General features: G+C 39.6%; 1 protein-coding gene across 2 annotated transcripts in view; it reads left to right on the forward strand.

Annotated features, from left to right (window-relative positions):
* The window catches only part of PDE7B (phosphodiesterase 7B), a 298624-nt gene that overhangs the window by 208606 nt on the left and 69811 nt on the right, over positions 1-20207 (forward strand). For both annotated transcript variants that reach the window (XM_019648129.1, XM_019648128.1), the window contains one exon: positions 11536-11619. In XM_019648129.1, coding sequence (XP_019503674.1) covers positions 11536-11619 — 84 coding nt within the window. The remainder of the gene's footprint in view (positions 1-11535; positions 11620-20207) is intronic.

Genomic DNA, 20207 nt, shown 5'->3' on the forward strand with positions numbered 1-20207 from the left:
CTCTCTCTCTCTCTCTCTCTCTCACACACACACACACACAAAAGCTCCATGTAGAGCAGTATACACTCAATTAGTTTTCCCAAAATAGCCATCTTAGAAGATACTTTAAAAACATGTTTTGTGGACAACTGTGGGAAAGGCTGGATGATCTCTCACTTTGTTGATTACTCACAGTGAACATCAACATATTGGTGGATTTGAGAAATCTCAGCATTTAGTCAGGGTCCTCCAGAGAAACAGAAGGCTGACTAATACAGGTTTGGGTATCAAGAGTGGTTCTAGAGGAACAGAATCTCGAGGATGAGTTTTCTGAATTGGTTCCAAGTTTTCTAGAATTGACTCTAATCTGGTTAGATTTAAAGACGCCAATTACTCTATTTCCAGTAGTAAATAGAGTACTGATAGTCCATAAAGTGATGTGGCAATAGAAATACACAAAATAACAATATTGGGTACTCCTAATAGAACACTTGTAGGAGGCAGGTTTCTGGGTAGCCATGTATGTGATTCCTTCCAACTTTTTCGTCAAACTAACAAGTGTAATGAGATTGGCTGATTATTCCTAATGTTGCTGAAAAAAGTCGGGAAAGAAAAGGATGAGCTAAGGGATATAAATTTCAACCTCAAGTGCTGCATAAATGACCTGAACACTTCCATGTCTGCCCTGAATGAGATTCATTTCCTGAAGCTGCAGAGCTGAGACTCCTGAAAACCAAGCCCAGAGTCTCATCCTGCTAATGAGTGAATTATACCCAACATTGCAAGGTGTCTATTGTTAAAGTGAGGGCATTGATTGGAAGAAAGGGACCCTAAACATTGGAATGGGGTCATATGGGAAGCCCCTGATGAAGCTGGAAATCTTGAACCCCTCAATTTTTTGCCAGTAGAAGCAGCCTCTTTGTGCCTATCATAAGAAAATACCACAGACCGGGGGTGTCTTAAACATCAGAAATTTGTTTTCTCACAGTTCTGTTTGTTAGAAGTCCAAGATCAAGGTATCAACATGTTTGGTTTCTCCTGAGGCCTCTCTCCAAGGCTTGCAGGTGGGGTCACCTTCTCACTGTTCCTCACATGGTCTTTCCTCTCTGCTTATGCATCATCTGTGGCATCTCCTCACATGTCCAAATTTCCTCTTACAAAAACACCAGTCAGATTGGATTAGGACCCACCCTAACGGCCTCATTTTAACTTAATCACACCTTTAGAGGACCTATCTCCAAATATGGTCACATTTTAAGGTATCAGGTACTGAGGGTTAGAGCTTCAACATATGAATTTGGCAGAGATTGGGGGATTAGAAGATACAATTTGGCCAATAACACTGCAATTTTTTTAAAGTTTCATTTTGTTAAACCTCTATGTTTCCCAAGCACATTTGACCACAGCACCCTTAATTCACGTGTTTAACTACATATCAAAAAATAATGTCCCTCACTTTGAATACACTTTAACACTGACCTAGATTTATATAGCAATATAAATAATATTATTTATATAATACATAAAGGATAATAATATAATACAGAATTTATATAGCATATAGTACATTACATATGTTTAATATTTATATAACAATAAGAATATTCTTAGTAATAAAACTTTATTACAAAGTGATTGACAAAGCCCTTTTATCCTGTGATTTCATTTGATGTCTACCTTCTGTGAGGTATACAGGGCAGATATTATTAACCCCTATTTAACAAAACAGAAGACTGAATGAAGCCCAAAATAGTAAAGACCAAGTTCATAGAGGCAGTAAATAGCTTCTTATGCTATTAATTTCTTTACTATGGGAAATAGTTTTTAAATACTATATAATACCCACCCTCCCTTAACAATATACCATGGCTCTCACTTCTGAACAAGACGTATTTTAACAGGGATTGTATCATATTAGTTAAGGGCACAGTCACCATGGCTTCCAATCTGCCTTCACGCTCACTGGCCATGTCAGCTTGGAAAAGTAATTTAACACTTCTGTTTCTCAGGTATGATATTGATAACAGGGCTTATATCTGAGGGAGTTATGGAGAGGACTAGATGAGTTAATTCATGAAAAGTACTGCAGGCATTACTAGCACATACTAAATGCTCAGTGCCTCTTAGCTATTACTATAGAAATATAAGTTACTGGTTTTCGTAGCAAAATATATCCTATAACATGGATATAATATCATCAATTCAACCATTTCCCTACTAAGTCCAATTTTTACCATCTGTTTCCCTTCTGAAAAACAAACAAAAAAGTGAACAACACTTGGAGCTTAAAAGAATCCCAAGTGCCATGTTGGCCCAGATGCCTGGAATGAAGAATCCCAAATACCTCCTGGCCCTGAGCAGGCTCCAGCAGCGAGTGCGGTGGGCTGATGCTCCTTCTGAGATCAGCAGACTTGCTGTGGATGTCTCCTAAGAATAAGCTATCTCGTGGGACTCTGAGTATTTCCTGCCCGTGATCAGCAACATCTTTTCTTGCAGTATTTTGGCAGGTTTGTCCTTGTTCCCGGCCAGATTCAGGAAGTTCAGAAGCACATGAAAACAAACAATACATTAAAACGCTTCTCTTAAATTATTCAAAGTTCAAAAACGACAAGAAATTATCCAGTGATATCGGAATTTGTTCGGTATTTTATTGTATTAATTACATTGATTCTCACCGATGTGGCTGTCCTTTTCTTCCCAACAAATACTTTTCTTGGCAGTGATTTCCATTAGACATTTTTTTTTCTTGAAGCTTATTTAAGTATAGGCAGTAATTGGTAATTAGATAGGCTATCACTATATTTTGAAAATTGTACAAGCATTTTCATGATGTCTGTGCAGTTTTCAAATTATATTTTGTTATTAATGTCATTCTTAGGGATTACTACTGATCAGCATGATGCTTTTCCTTAAAAAAATGTCCTTCTTTTCATTTCAGTGATCATAAGTGAATCGATTTGTGAGTCAACACTATAAAGTGCTACTTTTTACAATTATACCTATTACTTAAGACCCATCTAAATATCAGCTCCTTAATAAAGTCTTCCCAATTTCCCAGCTTTATGTGATGTCCAAAGATCTCTACTTCTATTTCTCACTACAGTCATGCAACTAAATCCACAGGACTTTTCCAATTATCATTTTACTTATCCTTTCACCTTCTCTATCTGAAAACTATTCCCTCCCTCTTGAATTACTTCTCTCTTCCATGATATAATGAGCTTCCGGATTTCCTCCTACCTCCATGGTTGCCCCTTCTCCTTTAGAGACTCCTCCTCCAGCAAGACATTAAATGTTACAGTTGTTCAGGGCTGGATACTAGGCCCTATTCACCTCTCGCTTCATTTCCTAGGCAACTTAATACGTGCCCATAGTTTTATTTGATTTATAAATTGATAGCTCCATTTCAGACATTTCTTCTGCGTCCCAGGCCCATGTATCCAACTGTCTACTTGACATTTTTGCTTTGAAATATTAGTGACACTTAAACTCAGTGTGGCCAAGGTTGAGTGCACAAACTTTTCTCCCCAAATCTGGTCATTCTAGATTTTCCCTTTTGTGTGATTAGCACAATCAATCATCCAGTTATACAAGCCAGGAATCTAAGAATTACCCTTGATACTTCCCTCTCCCTCAGCTCTCCTATGCAATTCCTCACCACATGCCAATCCTATGAAATATCTCTAAAATCTATTCACCTCTCTACCAGTACCTCCACCCTTTCCGAGCTACCATCTTTCCCACCTTGAACTATTAGAGTGATCTCCTAACTAGTCCTTCTTTTCCCCCTCCAGTCCATTCTCCATGCTGCACCCAAAGCTGTTTTTCAATATGTAAATCTGATGACATCATCTTTCCATTTAAATCACCCAGTGTCTACCTAATTCTCTTGGAATAAAGTCAAACTCCTCAGCCTGACCTACAGAACCCTGACACCTCTCCAACCTTATTTTAACCCATAACCCAGCACATCCATTTTGTTCTCTTTGCTATGATGAGAACATCATATGATGGCATACTTTATATATGCCATCCTCCTGCCACAGGACCTTTGGCTGTGCACTCCTGCTGCCTGGATTACTGCACTCAGGGTGACCATGTAATGTACGGTCCAACCAGAGCACTTTTGAGCATGAAGGGGACACTATTGCTAATGACACCAGACAAGACAACAGGCATAAATCAAGACTTTCCAGGACAAATTGGGACATATGTTTACCTTAAATTAACACCTGTTCATTCCCCAGATCTCAGATCAAATGTCACTTTCTCAGGGAAATTCATAACAACTTCCCTGGCAAGGTGAAGTTCATTATAAATTTCTTAACATAATGTACCTCTCTTTTGTTTACTATTCAAAGTTGCAACTTTACGTTTATGCATATAATTGTTCTGTACTGTCCTCTCTGGTAGATTGTAAACTCCATGAGGCCAAGGCTGTTTCCAAGGTTTCTTACCATTGTATCACCCGCTAAAAATATCATGTATCACAAATGTCCTTTATATCAACTATCATATATCAAGTGAAATAACTCCTCTCTGAGATTTCCCTTTTTTTGTGACTGGCACACACAATCACCCAGCTATGCACGACAGAAATCTAAGAATCATCCCTGACACCTCCCTCTTCCTCAGCCCCAGTATCCATTTCCTCCCCAAGTCCATTTTCTGTGTATTCTTCTCTCTCCTCCTCTTCCTCTTCTCCCTTCTTTCTCTTTGCCTTCTTTCTCTCTCTTTCTCCTCCACTGCCTCTCCTGCTGTATATATTATTTTTCCATAGGCTAAAACATTCATCAGATACAAATGGCATCTCTTCCTAATAAAAAGTGATTTCTGAATACAGCCTTATTAATTTAAATCATTTGCCTGTATCCACAGAAATTTGCTTACTGGAGACCTGATGGGAAGGTCTAAATCTCACCTTCAAGCACAGTTCTAACATGTGAAGGCCTTTTAAATGTAAAATTTTATTAAATTTTAAAACTAAATGTTAAATTATTCTCTTTAAATCTTACTAAGTGAAACATTTTTATAGGATTGCAACGAAGTCATTTGAGACCCAGAAATCTCCAAGTTACTTTCAATATAAAATCACAAAGCCTCACAATGCTTCCGAGAGAGGGATCCAAATCTAAACATCCCAGTATCGTTAAAAGTTAGACTCCTTCCACCTTATACCATATTTGCTCATTTCTGTGACTCTCTTCTAGATTATTAACTATCTGAGTACCAACATGACATCTTATGGATCTTGTATTTCCCTTTTCCCCATCTACTTTCTGACACTTGGTATAATGTTTTGCATGAACATTGTTGAAATGAACTGAATTAATCTAGAATCCCCTCTGAGCCTGCTCTAGAATAGGCCCCCTTTGGTGACCCACCTACTCAAGAGTTCTGTTTACCTACAAGGTGCTAGATCTCAGGTAGAGTCTAGACTCCCTGTGATCTGACCTGCACCATCGGGGACTGTTGTTCCCACAGCACCTGTTTACTGGGCTTATCATGGTGCCAAGAGGAAGCCCCAGCTTAAACGATGAACTTTCCTCAGGACATAGTTTTGGTACTCACTGTTTAACCCAGGCCTTCCCAGCAGAGAGAGGAGAAACACAGCCTAGGAAGGTCAAGGAAATAATGAATAATATCAGGGTGCTCATACCCCGTAACTGTTGTGGAGAACGGAGACTTTGGCTCTGTGCAGCAGTGGTTTGGAGGACAAGGGCTCCGGAGGCCACCTGGCTTCTGATCCCAATGCAGTCACTTACAACCTTGGTGTGTTCTTTAGTGCAATGGGGATAATGCACACACCTACCTCAGGTCGATTGTTATGAGGATACAACCAGCTTATATGTATACAGGCCTTAAAGCAGTTCCCGACTTAGAAATCCTCCTAAATAGTACCGACTATCACGGGGGAAGGAGGTCGGTGGGAGGCAGGAATCTCATAAGAATGGTCACAAAATATGAATCGCAGCTACTGTTTTTTGTGTGCCTATGTTGTACCACGCATCATATGTATGTGTCTTTGTGTGTATTTAAAAAAACAAAAAACAAAACAAACTTTGTTTTGGCGAGATTCTGGTGATAAAAAGCATTATCCCAGAAATAAATGAATAATGTACAAGCTTACACTGGTATTTTCATTACTTAAGGCAGACCCAGATCACATATTCCCTAAAATGACTCCCCAGATGATTCCCCTTCTTCTCAATCTTTGTAAGAACACATGTTCTTTGTGTTCCTTTAAGTTCTTTTACAGCTTCACAGAATTCTCTTCAGGTATTCCTGCTGCTTCTTGTTCAATATCTTCATTAGACTCCTGTCTTCCTGATGATTAAAACTTTTTTTTTCTCTCTCATTTTCCCTCTGTAAAACCATCAAGCTGAAGAATGTCTAATCTGAGTTAAAACCTTCCTTACCTGCTTTAAAGAATAAAGGGTCTGTTATTTAATATTCACTTTTGCAATATTCAAGTCCCAAATGCACATTTGTCCCAAGTATTTAATAATTCTAAGCTAAGTTGCAGCATAGTACAGTATTGTTTACAGACTAACTTGGTGAAATTTCACTTTTCTCCTATTTTGATATAAACATCAAGGGTTTAAAAAGAGAAGAAAGAACTTCCTTTCACATGCAAGGAAAACTTTATTTTTGTCCCTTTTGCCAAAAGCGTGGTTTCTGGACAACTTATTCCTGGTTTTTCTCTTTCCTACACGCAAAGCTCTCTCAGTGACAGCCCAGGAATACACAATTAGTGCACATCAATGGACAAGATGCCTCCTCCTCTGCCAGGTCAACACATAGTTCTTACAGACAGACCCAGCCTCTCGAGAAAGTAAAGCAGAAGCTTGAACCTCCAGATGAGAAATTTGAGTCTAATCAGCCATCTTGGATCTCAATGTGAGCTCATGGTACTCAGAACAATCATGTCTGCCTGAGTTATCTAAACTGGCTGCCTGTCCTATCCCATAAATCGAAGGAGTGATTAAATTGCACAAACTTCCTCCTCTTTGTTTGGCTAAATAAACATCTTAGGAGAAATAATTCACTTTGCTAATTGAGAGTAGTCATCTGAAATATTCAAAGCTGCCAGCTGAGGCAGTGCAGCATGGTGAAAGTGTTTGTCAGAGATGTGGGGACCTGGGTTCTCTCTGCCTTCATTTTGCAAGTTTGCAGCAGCGACATGAATTAGTAATGCCTAAGAAAGTTCAAAGGGATACCTTTTGTGAGAGCTTCTTCTCTCCCACGCTATTTGGGCTGCTGCAGGGTCTTTCTCACACTATCATCATTTCATCTTCCTCGTTCACAGTGACATCCCTGCTATGAATCTCCATGCTGTGTTCCCGGCAGCGATTACCATGATTTGCTTCTTTCACCTCAGATGCAATGGGAGCATAGCAGCTACTGCTGTGTCCCTTGCCTACCCCCTTTCCCCACCCTGAAGTGACCTTGACACCATGATTGGGGCCAGAGTCTGGTTCTTGTCATGTGGCCCGTGTTTCAGCCACTGTAAGTTGTCATCACCATCAGAGTCTCCACTCTCTTTGCCAGTTACATAAGAGGCCGCATAATGTCTGCTCCCTCGCACAAGCTTTTATTAAACAGAGACAGCCCGAGAGGCCAAGTGGGCAAGAGGTTCCTCCCGGAACCACGTCCCCTGGGAGTGTGAGTGGCCGTCTTCAGGTCTTGGCTCCTGGAGCCACTCAGCTCAGCTCTCTGCCTGTGTTTGCAGCTTTAAATACCCAAGGACGACATGTTATGTTCTCAGCCTGAAGGGGCAAAAGAGAAGCAGCGCTTTCAAAATAAGAATTCCCCTGCTGTTTGCCTCATTTTGGAACACAATAAGAACAGGCTGAGGACACAACTGAGCTGTCAACGCTTCCTACCCTGGGTCCACAGCACCTTTCATTTGCCAGAAAGTTGCTTAAGTTAAACAAGGGCCTAATGAATAGTCAAAATAATTGTTTAGCTTGGATATAAGGCCTTTGGTAAATAGATGATTGCCTGAGACCACAGGCCAGTAAAAGCAGTTCAGCCGGACGCCACTTGTTCTGTTCTTCGGACATCAGCCAGTGGCCTCTGTGCCTCCGAAGACTGTTGTTACTGAATTATGTCCCTCTCCCCACAAGCATATTGAAGCAATTTAGTGTAAGAAGGGTTTCAGGAAAGCAGGGAGAAGGAGCGAGGTCTTTCTATGTTAGAAATGTATACTTAAAACATTCGTGTTGCCACATTAGTGCTTCAAATAAATAGAATTCTCAAGATACGAAATGTTTGGTTTGTTTGGTATTTAACTTTTCAAGTCGAAAAATTTCTAAAATGTATTGTTAGTCCACTCAAAAGCGTGCTGCCTCCTGCCTTACTAGGCTTTTTAACATGATATAACCCTTTCTTAAAACAACTATTTACTACATCTAAAGGCCACAACTAGGTTTATGAGGAACCTGCTTCAAGGCTGTAATTGCAGTTATAGACAGTATAAGCACTGAAAGGAAACTTTCGGGTATGGGTTTTGTAGTTGCTGTTGCTACTGTTGATTTGTTTTGTTTGTTTGTTTAGGTATCTTTGCTATCAACTTGCTTCATTGTTATTTGTCTCTTTTTCCCCAAAGTGGGGTTGCATCATGAAAAGTCTACTTAATTAAGAGCTTGAGTAAATGAGTTGCCAGGTAATTTCAGTTCTGCTGAATAATATTTGTAATAATTGCTTTCCATTTCTTACTTGAAAATAATACATGCCTCAGTGATTCAGAGCAGGGTCTGGTTGCGTTACTCCACAGCCCGCAGGGCTACAAAGTCAGGAGGAACACTTTAGTAATACTGAGAAAAAAATACTAGTGGCAAAATGATTTACATTGGGTGAGCCTAAAACCCCTAGAAGCCCAAAGGGATGACCCAAGAGGTCAACAAATCCACAAACCCTGCAGGTTCTGTAAACCAAATTAAGAGGGTCTCATCTATGCGTAGTTTTTCAAGTCTACGTCTATCTCACTGTCTTTCATAAAATATAAATTCATTTAAAGACAGCGTTGAATTTGTTATATCGGTTGAATATGCTATATTTTCTCATTGGCTATTAAAAGTACATCTTCTATTGTGTACGGTCTGTGATTTTTGTTTTCATTTTAAAAACCAGGTATACACACTGCATAAGTTTAGAAACCAATAATATTTAGGAGAGAGCTCTGTTTATGCAGTTTAACAACCTAGATTTAAAGACTAGCCCTGCTAATTATAACTTTAAAGCACCATAAACTCAGGCAGTCAGTTCACGTCAATAGACGTCTACTGACCACCAGTAAGGGACCCGAGCCCTGAGCTGGGACTCGGAGGGCGACCAGCAGTCCTTTACTTTCTTCTCTGAGACTCGATTTTCTCATTTATAAAGTAAGGAAAATGATAATGACTCTCCTCACAAGGCTATTGTAAGGATTAAATGAAATAAACAAGAAAGTAAATATACTGTGATGTTTGTGAACGTGCTTCGTAAACTCTTTAGAGATTTATAAACAGAGGGTGTTCAAGGCAACTGCTGAGGAGAGGTAAACCCTTTAGCTCTCCCCGGCGGCTTTCCTCTAACTACTCACCCTCTATCCCCATGAATTTATCAAATGCTAACAGTATTCCTTTCTTTGATGTCAGATTATAGTTATATTTTATTTTATTTTAAAGATTTTATTGGAGAGTTGGGGAAGGGAACGGTGTTGGGGAATTGGAGAAGGGGAACATTGTGTTTTTCCAGGACCCATCAGCTCCAAGTCAAGTTGTTGTCCTTCAGTCTTAGTTGTGGAGGGCACAGCTGAGCTCCAAGTCCAGTTGCCGCTTTCAGTCTAGTTGAGGGAGGGCACAGCCCACCATCCCATGCGGAAGTCGAACTGGCAACCCTGTTGTTCAGAGCATGCACTCTAACCAACTGAGCCATCTGGCCGCCCTATAGTTATATTTTAAATGTACTTTTCAACCTCTTCCCTCTTCCTCACACTTCACAATATTCCATAAATTGTAACATCCTTTAATATCAATATGTCGCTACAATATCAGATTATACAAAGCATTAAATAAGGTACCAATATAGAACTCAAAGCAGGAAATAACTCAAGGGCTGAGTATACAGTTAATAATCCCAGTACACACAAGGTCCATCTCTGAGGTATATTTTAACCCCAATCAATTGCATGTGTTACAGCCAATGAGGATCTCATCAGGTCCTGGCTAACTTCAGGAATTAGGATGAAGACTTGGTCCTCCTCTCCACTCACAGGCTGAGGCCCCAGTGTCATCTCGTGTCTGAGAGAGTGGTTTATGGGAGTGGCCCCATTACTCATGGACTTTAAACCTTTCCTGATTCAGATCTTCCAGAAATATATTAGGTCTTAGGTTTTTTTCCTCTCCTCTGATTCCACGTTACATGTACTATTTGGGAACTTAGTCTATCTATTCTTGTCTGCAGATGGTATTCACTTAGAATGCTAAGTACCAGACAACACACAAAGCACTTTGGAGAAATGTAAAATGCATAGTATGCATGATCCCTGCTTTGCAGAAGTGTAGAAGGAAGTGAAACCAGCATTTATTGCCAGGCAGCAAGCATTATTTTATATTCTCCTACAATGACACCTTGAAGTGAGGCAACTGAGGCCCAGAGCCTGATTTGTCCAAGGCCTATTTTATTCTAAAGTCCAGGCTCTCTCCACTCAACTTCATTACCTCCATGGACTGGGAAGGCAGGACACACACCAAAAAGGAAAGTGTAGGGCAGCCGGTTGGCTCAGGTGGTTAGGGTGCAGGCTCATAACACCAAGGTTGCCACATGTCCACTGAGCTGTGCCTTCCACAACTAGATTGAAGACAATGATTTGAGTAGGAGCTGATGGGTCCTGGAAAAACACAATAAAGTTTAAAAAATAAAAAAATAAAAAATAAAAAGAATATTGTAAAATTTAAGAAAAAGGAAAGTCTACACAGACATGAAAGGAAACCTACAAATAAGTCCTAGAAACTCTACAGACAATCACATATCTAAGGGAGGCTAAGTGTCTGAAGTGCCTGGAGCTAGGCTGGTCTTCCTCGGAGCAGATTCTAAAGGCAATCAATGCTTTAGACTTGAGGAACAAGGGATGTGCATGCCAGTCAGAAAACCATGGTGCTAGAACCAAAAGAAACAACATTGTGGGTGATTAAAACTTCTAATAAGAATGAAAGCTATAATCCCAGCTCACCATTTGTCCTTCCAGATTACGATGCTCCCTCTTTATGGCCGTTGGAAGTATAAAAAGACTGTGGAAGCTTTGTCAATTACCAAAATGTTCACAGAGCCATCTTCCAGGCAAATATAAAAGAGAACGCTGCTTCATTTCTTAGGGTATTGCCAAACTTATTACACTGGGCATTCATTAAATATCTCTTCCCACATGGCACTCTCTTAAGGTGAATAGAAATCATTTTTCCCCTGACATTTGGTGTTGGTCCTAGTGACGTTAGTGGGTAAGAGGATTTACAGAGGATAAGTGAATATTCTTGGCAACATTTTCAAACTTTTGGATCTTCTGTTTTCTAGGAGATGTACGACTAAGGGGTCAGACAGGGGTTCCTGCTGAACGCCGTGGCTCCTACCCATTCATTGACTTCCGCCTCCTTAACAGTGAGTAATCAAGTGTACCTGGAAAGGAACAAACGTTTTCTTTAAAAAAAACAAAAAACTCACTTCCTCCTGAACTTCAAAACCCTTCGAGGTCTGCCTTCCTTCCTTCATCTTTCCCCTCCTAAGTGGAACTTAGCTATTTGTCTTTAGACTTCCTCACTAGTGAAGTAATTCTGGCCTGGCTCCCTCAGAGCTTTGGGGTGGGGGATGTCAAATGAGATCCTGCCAGCTTTATAAATGTAAATCTTAGAAACCGTGAAGCCCTATACAAGGAAGTTCTTCCTTTCTTTACCCAGCACACCCTTTCCACCTTCAGCCATTAGACTAGATAAGACTATTCTATTTTTAAAACCCCACATGAAACCTATTCTAGAGCTGCCCTCCGTGACCTATCCATTATCGAATTTTCCCTTCTTTGTTTAATTTAAATCTCTGAGGTTGGTTCTCACATTCCTAGTAAAACTCTTCACCGTGGCGAAGTCCTTTTAGTCTGCAATTGCTGCTTGCTCCATTATGATTACCTTGGAAGTTCATTTATCTCTACCTCCCCTCTCCTTGTATCACTCCTCATTTGGAGTCTTGCTCAGCCTCTGGTTTATAATTCTCTTAGTCTCAAATTCCTTTGGAAACCCAAACCAGTGACCAGTCACCCCTCCAGGTTTCATATCTTCTATCATAATCATCCTTCACTTTCGACTTAGGGGGGTGAGAGGAGAAAGTGGATAAATTTCACAATTTGCTCCAAGGTTTTCAGTGTTTGGTTCTCATATCACCTCCGATCTATAAATTTCAAAGTGCTAGATTGCTCCCACAGAGTATTACTTTCCTTTGGCATAAACAAGTTCAGCGAAAGAGGTAATCTGCTTTACGTTGGTGCCTGGAAATTACTAGGAGAAATTAGAACATGCTATTTCTGATCCTTCCATCCTGGAAAGGTCAACAGGAGATGGACATGTTTGGATTTCTGGCTTGTTAACCTCCCATATCAATGTGCAATATCTGTTTTCTCAGCTCTCTTAGGGACACAGAGACTTGGAGTAACTCTTTCCATACTGGAGACAACCTCCCCAACCCAGACCCCACATTTTTGAAGGATTGAGTCACAGGCCAATGCAATATTGGATACAGCCTGTGGGGAGCACTGACAGTGCCTCTTACCTCTCCTACAACCCTGAGTGGGCTATTCCGGCTACCCAGGGAAGTTATCCCTTTAACAGCCCTTAGACTGTATGGATTTGCAGGTCCCAGGTATGTTTCCACCAGCCAAGTGGGCATGAGCAAGGGGTCCAGTTCACTGTCTCATAGAAACCAGGACTTTCAATGGCATCACACACTGAGGGTCAGATAGAGAAAAATAACCAAAAAAGCCTCTTTTCAATAGTAGATGAGATGTTACATAATAATATATGGCATAAACAAATTTGGAAAACTGAAGCTATTTCTTTTTACAATTCCAAGGTTCCAAATGCTAAAACCTTTTTATTTATTTATTTGTCCTAGTGTTAATGAACAACTGTAACGATGGCTACCTTTCAGGTGGGATGATGGACTATTTAACTTCTACATCATAGGTCTCTGTAACAGTTGGTTTTTTTTTTGGGGGGGGGGTTTTGTTTTTTTTTTACAATTAGCTTGTTTTACTTTTGTAAACTGGAAACACATAGGAATTCGCCGTTATATTATTCACCATATAACCAATCACATACAAGCAGGAGCCATCCTCTCTCCCCTCGGTTGTCGATTCCCCACCACACACACACACTCCGCCAAACTGCCTAGTGCCTGGATCCAGGCCCCGCCTCCTTCCCCTGGCCCAGTATGCTCTCTACACCCCCCCACCCCCCCCACCCCGACCATCTCCCCCTCCCTGTTGCTCATGCTCCTCCAGTCACTGAGTGGCAGTGTTATCTATCCATGCTCAAATTCTCTTTCTCCTCTGCTCAGAGCTCCACTCTGAATACCTCTTTTACTCGTCTCCCTTTATCAGTAATACATGCCAGGGAATATTCATTGTGTTGTGCTCTACAAGTGGTCACAAATTTTTTTCTTAGGTTTACAAAAAACATACCTAAATGGACTACAAGATCCTAAAGGACATTGTCTTTATAGTTACTGAGCTCCCAGTAACTATTGTTCACTTACCAATTAGATTATATTAAATAAGTATAAATGCCAATCACCCCTTACATTTAATTGGACACCTCAGATAGGACTGAAGCCCTGAGATTTGTCTTTTCTGTGGCACTACCCATTCCATATCTAATGCCCTCGTATACCTTCTTAGGGAGTTGAAACTAGAACCAGTCACATTACTGTGGTCACTCTCCACAATTTTCTAACTTAGTCTGCAATTACAGCAGCTTGTCACCAGGTAGCAGCAGGTATGGATATCTGTGTTATATACAGTCACCTGGTGAGAGGTAACATACAGAGGGTGCCAAAAAAATGTATACACATTTTAAGAAAGGAAAAAACTGTATTAAAATTGTAATACTCAATATATACCAATAACAAAAGATGAATACAAGTCACGTGTATATTTTTTTGGCACCCTGGTATATGTCATATCTCCTACTACTTTATATACACTCTATTTAAATTCTTTTCTGTTTCATTCATGTTCTTATTGTGGTTTGCCTGAATTGTTAGTCTGTGCTTTCTTCCTAAAGGGAAATATTTTAAATACACCTATAAAAATTTAAAAATGAATCCTAAGGAACATTTTTGGATTTTTCTCCTAAAACTTTTTTTTAATCAACAAAACATCATTCCAATTCTATGTGATAGGCACCAAACTAGTTTAAAGTGATTAAAATATATATATATATATATATATATATATATATATATATATCAGTTACTATAATTTTGAGGGTTTTTTTTTTCAAGTATGGGCAGAGACCCGACTTCATTTTCTTCAGGTGTATTTAGTTTTACTCTCTCTCCTAAGGTAGAATCTAATCTTAGATGTTTAAAAAAAAATTATAAGAAAAACCAAATCACCACGGCCTCTATTTCCTGTGTCTGTGTCCCTGCAACCTTCCTTTTGAAATACTTGGTGAAACCCACATGGCTGCCATTCCCTGTCTACAGTGCTCCTGAGTGTTCACCCACCCCTATCACTCACCTCAGCATGTGCCTTGAATCGCTGGAACATGAACAACAAAAATGTTCGTTAAATAATAAGGCCCATTGCACATCTCCGTTGATCCCAATAGCAAGGACCCCAACTTGTCACAGCAAGACAGGAGATATCAGAATGAATATGTAAAATAACTTTCCTGTATCAGAAAAAAGTTTCTAAATATTAAAACAGCCAACTAGATCAGAGGTGGGCAAAGGACAACCAATGCACCAAATCTGCGTCCTGACCCCTGACTGTTTTGTAAATCAGATGGTACTGGAACAGAGCCATGCCCATTCACCTGCATATCATCTATAGCTACTTTCACCCTATAAGGGCAAAGTAGTTGCCATAAAAACCATATGGCCCACAAAGCCAAAAAATATCATATGGCCCTTCACAGAAGAAAAGTTACCAAACCCTAAGTTACATTTTTAAACAGAGTTAAAAGGGTTTTGTGACATCTCCATGGGCACATTCAGTCCAGTCTATTTTCCTTTATTAATGTTACTTGTTTTTCTTTTCATTCCCAGTGCCATCACTTTACTTTCAAGAATGGACTCACATTGACTAAATTTACATGAGACAAAAGTATAAACAGAAAGTGAACCTCTCTTGCTTATCTAGATTTTTAGAGTCCACAATTAAAATTTCTGATTTCACACATGTTTTTCTAAAAGAGGTGCCCCTTTACCCATATTTTTGAGGGCATAGTACTACCATGCTTATATACTTATTGTCTACATATTAGCTAAAAATATATACCTGGTTTGCCTACTATAGTCCTAGTGTGCACCTGTTGTCCAGGCATACTTACTAATAATGCCATCTTCAATCCAAAGTGTCCTGATTTGTACAATACATTACAAAGCCAATAGATTATATCATTTTTCCCACAAAAGAGTACTGCAAGACAACACCTCTCAAATGTCACCTGCATTCTAAAAATAAAGATCAGAAACGCCTCCTCATAAGAGATCCATTCAGATCCATCCATTTCTCTATTAAGAAACCTGTAAAATAAAGTTACTTGTTAACAGCCAGTTTCATTTCCTGTTTACATTTTATACAATTTAGAAAAGGGGCATCCATATGAATTTTTAGACGCTCCTCTGGATAAGCAGCAGGAAACTGTGGCTTCAGCACCATTGTGTGGGACCCAAAAATCATAGACCCTTGAAGAAGAGAGTTGTGTCTCCACCTAAGCATGGAGAGGCAGACCATTGAGAGAAAAGGGCGACAATTATTTTTATTCCACGTAAGAGAACAGGAGGGGACAAGGGGAATGGAAATGTAATGACTGTTATCCCAATGCCGATTTCCTATTATTTATTTCACTTACTAACTCTGTTTGGTGGAGAACAAGAGAGGAGAAAATGTATAGAAAAGAGTATTCTGAGACATGTGTGACCACAGAGGTGAATGTGGCAAAAGCAATTACAATTCTTTGCAGAACAGGTGGCTACAACCGCCCCCTTCTACACCTTTCCTCTCCTGGTTTAATAAAATCAGTAGCCTGAGTGGATAATGATTAGGTGGAGATGTTCCCATGGCAACCGTTGCAGAACACAATGAGATTTCCACACTAGCTCAGCAAAGGAAGTGGCATACAAAGCCAGCATCCCAGTGACTATGGAGCTTGAGGGGACGAAGCAGCTTCAGCTGGAGGTTTTAGGGCACCAAGTATCAGCTGCCAAAGAGAGCTTGGAGCATCAGACCAGCCCTCTGGACTTTGCAGTAATAGGTTAATTGGCTGTCTGGCCTTTCCTGTCCATTAATTTGCTAACCTTGATCTTTAAAGTTCTATCTGCCTCTCCAGGCAGGGCCATTTTTGATGGACAAGCATGAGGTAATTTTATTAGAGCTACAAAAATATTTTCCTCTGCTTATTATTTCCCAAATAAAACTAATATTTACAAAGATGTATACATGTATATATACATACACACACACGTGTGTGTATATATCTATAGATGATATATAGATCTATAACTATATGTGATATAGGTATAGATATAGATATCTTTTTATGAATGAGAAGTAACCCAGAGACTCAAATGTTTTTAAAAACTTCATCTAAAATATATTACACCCTGTAGAAATGTAAACTTCATTCACAGAAGGGCTATCAACCAAAAGACACCCAGCATGTTACAAACCTTCTGATGCTAGGTGATAGCCCCATCTTAAAGGTAGAGAGGCAATTTGCTTCCAAACTCCATTTTCTGAGACAGAATTCTACGCAGATGATGACAGCTTTTCAGTAAACTTCTTAAAGATAGTTTTCAACGTTACCTACGAGAACCACACAAAAGGTAAAGAACCTAAACTAAAATGTTATGGGATGAAATGTTGTTTAAGGGCACAAACTTGCAGCTAGTAAATACAGAAGTTCTGGAGATCTAATGCACAGCATAGTAATTATAGTAATAATATTATATTATAAACTTATAAGTTGCTAATAGACCTTAATTGTTCTCACCACAGGAATTAAATGGTAATTATGTGACTAGATAGACATGTTAGCTGATGCTACAGTGTTAATCATGTTGCAATAGATAAATGCATCAAGTCAACAGGTTGCACACCTTAAACTTACACAATGTTAAAAGTCCATTAAACCTCAATAAAAAAGTAAAAAGGAAAATGGAAAATAAAATTAAAAACATCTTTTAAAAAATGTTACAGAGTGGTCTGAAAGCAGTTGTGCTGATAGAATGATAACCCACCCCACTGTAAAGCCCTGAGCTCCCCAAGCAGAGAAGATAGGTGCCAGTGGACTAAGGCTTCTCATGAGTGCCAAGGTAACACCCCACAATTTCAAAGTTCAATATTTGCCTTCCTCTAGAAGAAAGGCTGGGCCCTGGTTGTGGTTGTGGTGCCTTCTGACTCATCTGGACCATGCGCCATGATGTGCACTCAGGGTTGCTGGCTGCGAGCTCCCAGCACTTCAGATGCGGAAGTGCCAGACCAGGAGGATGGTTAGCCACCAAAATGCCACGAAATTGCAGAAGACAGAGTTGATGGTGTCCTCATAGTTTTACTCATTCCTTGTCACTATTCATCAGTGACCATCAACAGAGCACAGCCTGGAGTAGGCAGTGTTCCAGGTGCAGGAACATAAAGATGAATGAGCCATAACCACGACCTTTGAGGGATTTACAGAGACGTAAGTAACTATATTTTAATGTAATGTGATACATCTAATAATACATGCGTGTATAACAAGGATATACATCCTATGAGAAACATGCATGTGAATACGGGAGTCAGAGGAGAGAGTGATTAACTTTGAGAAAGCTGGGGAAGGGAATAATTAATTTTGTCTTGGAAAATTAGGGAATGCTTGCTGGAGGCATTAAAACATGAGCAGTTACTGAAGCAACGACGAAACAAAGGATGGCTGCATGCTAAAGGCAACTTTTAGAACCATCCTAAAATACGCTTCAAAACCTAAGGAACCAGGAGAGAGTTGTCAGTAATTCTACTCAACTGGATATAAATGTTACTGGAAGATGAGGTATTCAAGTAGGGGCCAGAGAAATTGTAGAGATCATTCAATATACCTGACTGTCTGGGAAAAACCATATTTAAAAAAAAATCAGTTCTCACCTTCTAAAGCTGGAACTGAAAACAAACATTGTCTTCTGTTAACCTGGCTGACATCATTTAACAGGTTTATATTTTTTACCTGAGTGATGAAAAATAGAAAATTGAATCAGGGAATCCAGTATTTCCTCTAGGGTATCATTTATTCATTCAACAAATAGAACACCCACTCTATGCCAAGCAGGCCATGAGGCCAAGGTACCCTGAGCCGAACCGATAATCACAGGACTGGGATAGCCTTTTACATGATGGCTAACTCCGGTCGTACACAGCAGGGTGACTGGAGTCAGCCAGAGACACCAAATGCAAATATCTGAACAATTCTTTTCAAGTAGATAAGGATTAAAGTGGAGCCAGGTGGCACCTACTAAATCTTATCCCTGGGAGGAGGATTCTGAGTGTGTGAAAGGAAACTTTCAGATATCCATCTAGCCCCAAATATCTAACAACCTCATTACATGGACAAGACAAACATACATTAAACCAAGTACCATACAAGAGCACAAATTATCTAGTTCTAAAATAATTGACACAGACAATAAATCAGAGACAAGAGAAGGTAGAATTTCCTGAAGTGTCCTGAGCAGAAGAGGTTTTTAAATCTTGTGCTAAACTCTGAAAGATAAGGTAGAATGTTGACTAGTTAAGGAATTGCCTAGAAGTGACACTGAGCTGGCATATGGGAGACAAAAGTCACTAAGTAGGAAGAAAGTCCAGAAAGTAGCAAAATACTTTGACTCAAGAGAAAATGAAAGGCTTAGAATGCCAAGATAAAGAATTTGAACTTGATTAATTAAACAAAGAGGATCACTAGAAAATTCTGAGAAAAAAGATGGACAGGGTAAAATAGTGTTTAAGAAAATTAACTGACATCTATATATAACAGGGACAGACTCAATGAATCAAGGAAAATGTAACACTATAGTGGTGATAGAAATAAAGGTATAAATCCAGAGATGACGTGGGAAAGAGAAGATAAAACTTGATGATACTGGAAGCGCCAAGGGTCGGTCTGGCCATCTGAAAAATTGGAGATGAAGTCAATAATGAGGAAAATCAGAGGGTGAATTGGAGGAAAGATGGTGAGCTCATTTGGGACAAGTTGTTTGCAAGGGAGTCAAGTAGAAATATCCAGGAGAGAGCTGGAAATAAGGGACTTCAGTGCAGTAAGAGAAGCCTGATTTGGAAGTTTCAGTTGGAAATCACAATCATCCATGAGACATATGGCCAGAACAGGCATCACAAAATCCACAACAGCTTTGTTTAAGGACCTTTATAATTTTAGTTTATAATAAGCTTGATTTAGCAAAGCACAAGGCTGTTGATAAAGCCCACAAATAATTCATTTCACCAGCAATTTATTTTCCTCTGTGAGAAAATATTTATACACCATACCACCACCACCACCACCACCATGATGGATTCTGTTGGGTTCAAACGTGGCTGCTTGTGTAATGGCCCAGTGGCTTTGTTAACTTACCTGAACACAGCATAGATAAATGAGAGTTTTCTACTGCAGCACTTCCTTGAGTAAAACCCTAACCCACACAGAGTATTTCTGGCATAGTGGCTTCTTTGGATTTCTGGAGACAGTAAAATATAGAGGGAAGCAGGAATAAATTAAGTTTCTTTTGACTGAAGTTATCCTATGAGTCACTGAGCTAGAATGACTTGTTTGTTAAATAAAATTAAATTCAATCTCCTACCCAGAAGCGGGCACAGCCTATCTCTTATGACTTCATTAATAAACAAAATGAGGGGTTATGTTTCCTCATTGCCACCCTCCTTTCAAAGTTGCAGAAAATCTAAAAGACTCGCCATGGTCCCCATTTGACTATATATGGAAACACAGGGA

The sequence above is a fragment of the Hipposideros armiger genome, unplaced genomic scaffold (genome assembly GCF_001890085.2).
Source record: "Hipposideros armiger isolate ML-2016 unplaced genomic scaffold, ASM189008v1 scaffold_120, whole genome shotgun sequence".
NCBI classification, from domain to species: Eukaryota; Metazoa; Chordata; class Mammalia; order Chiroptera; family Hipposideridae; genus Hipposideros; species Hipposideros armiger.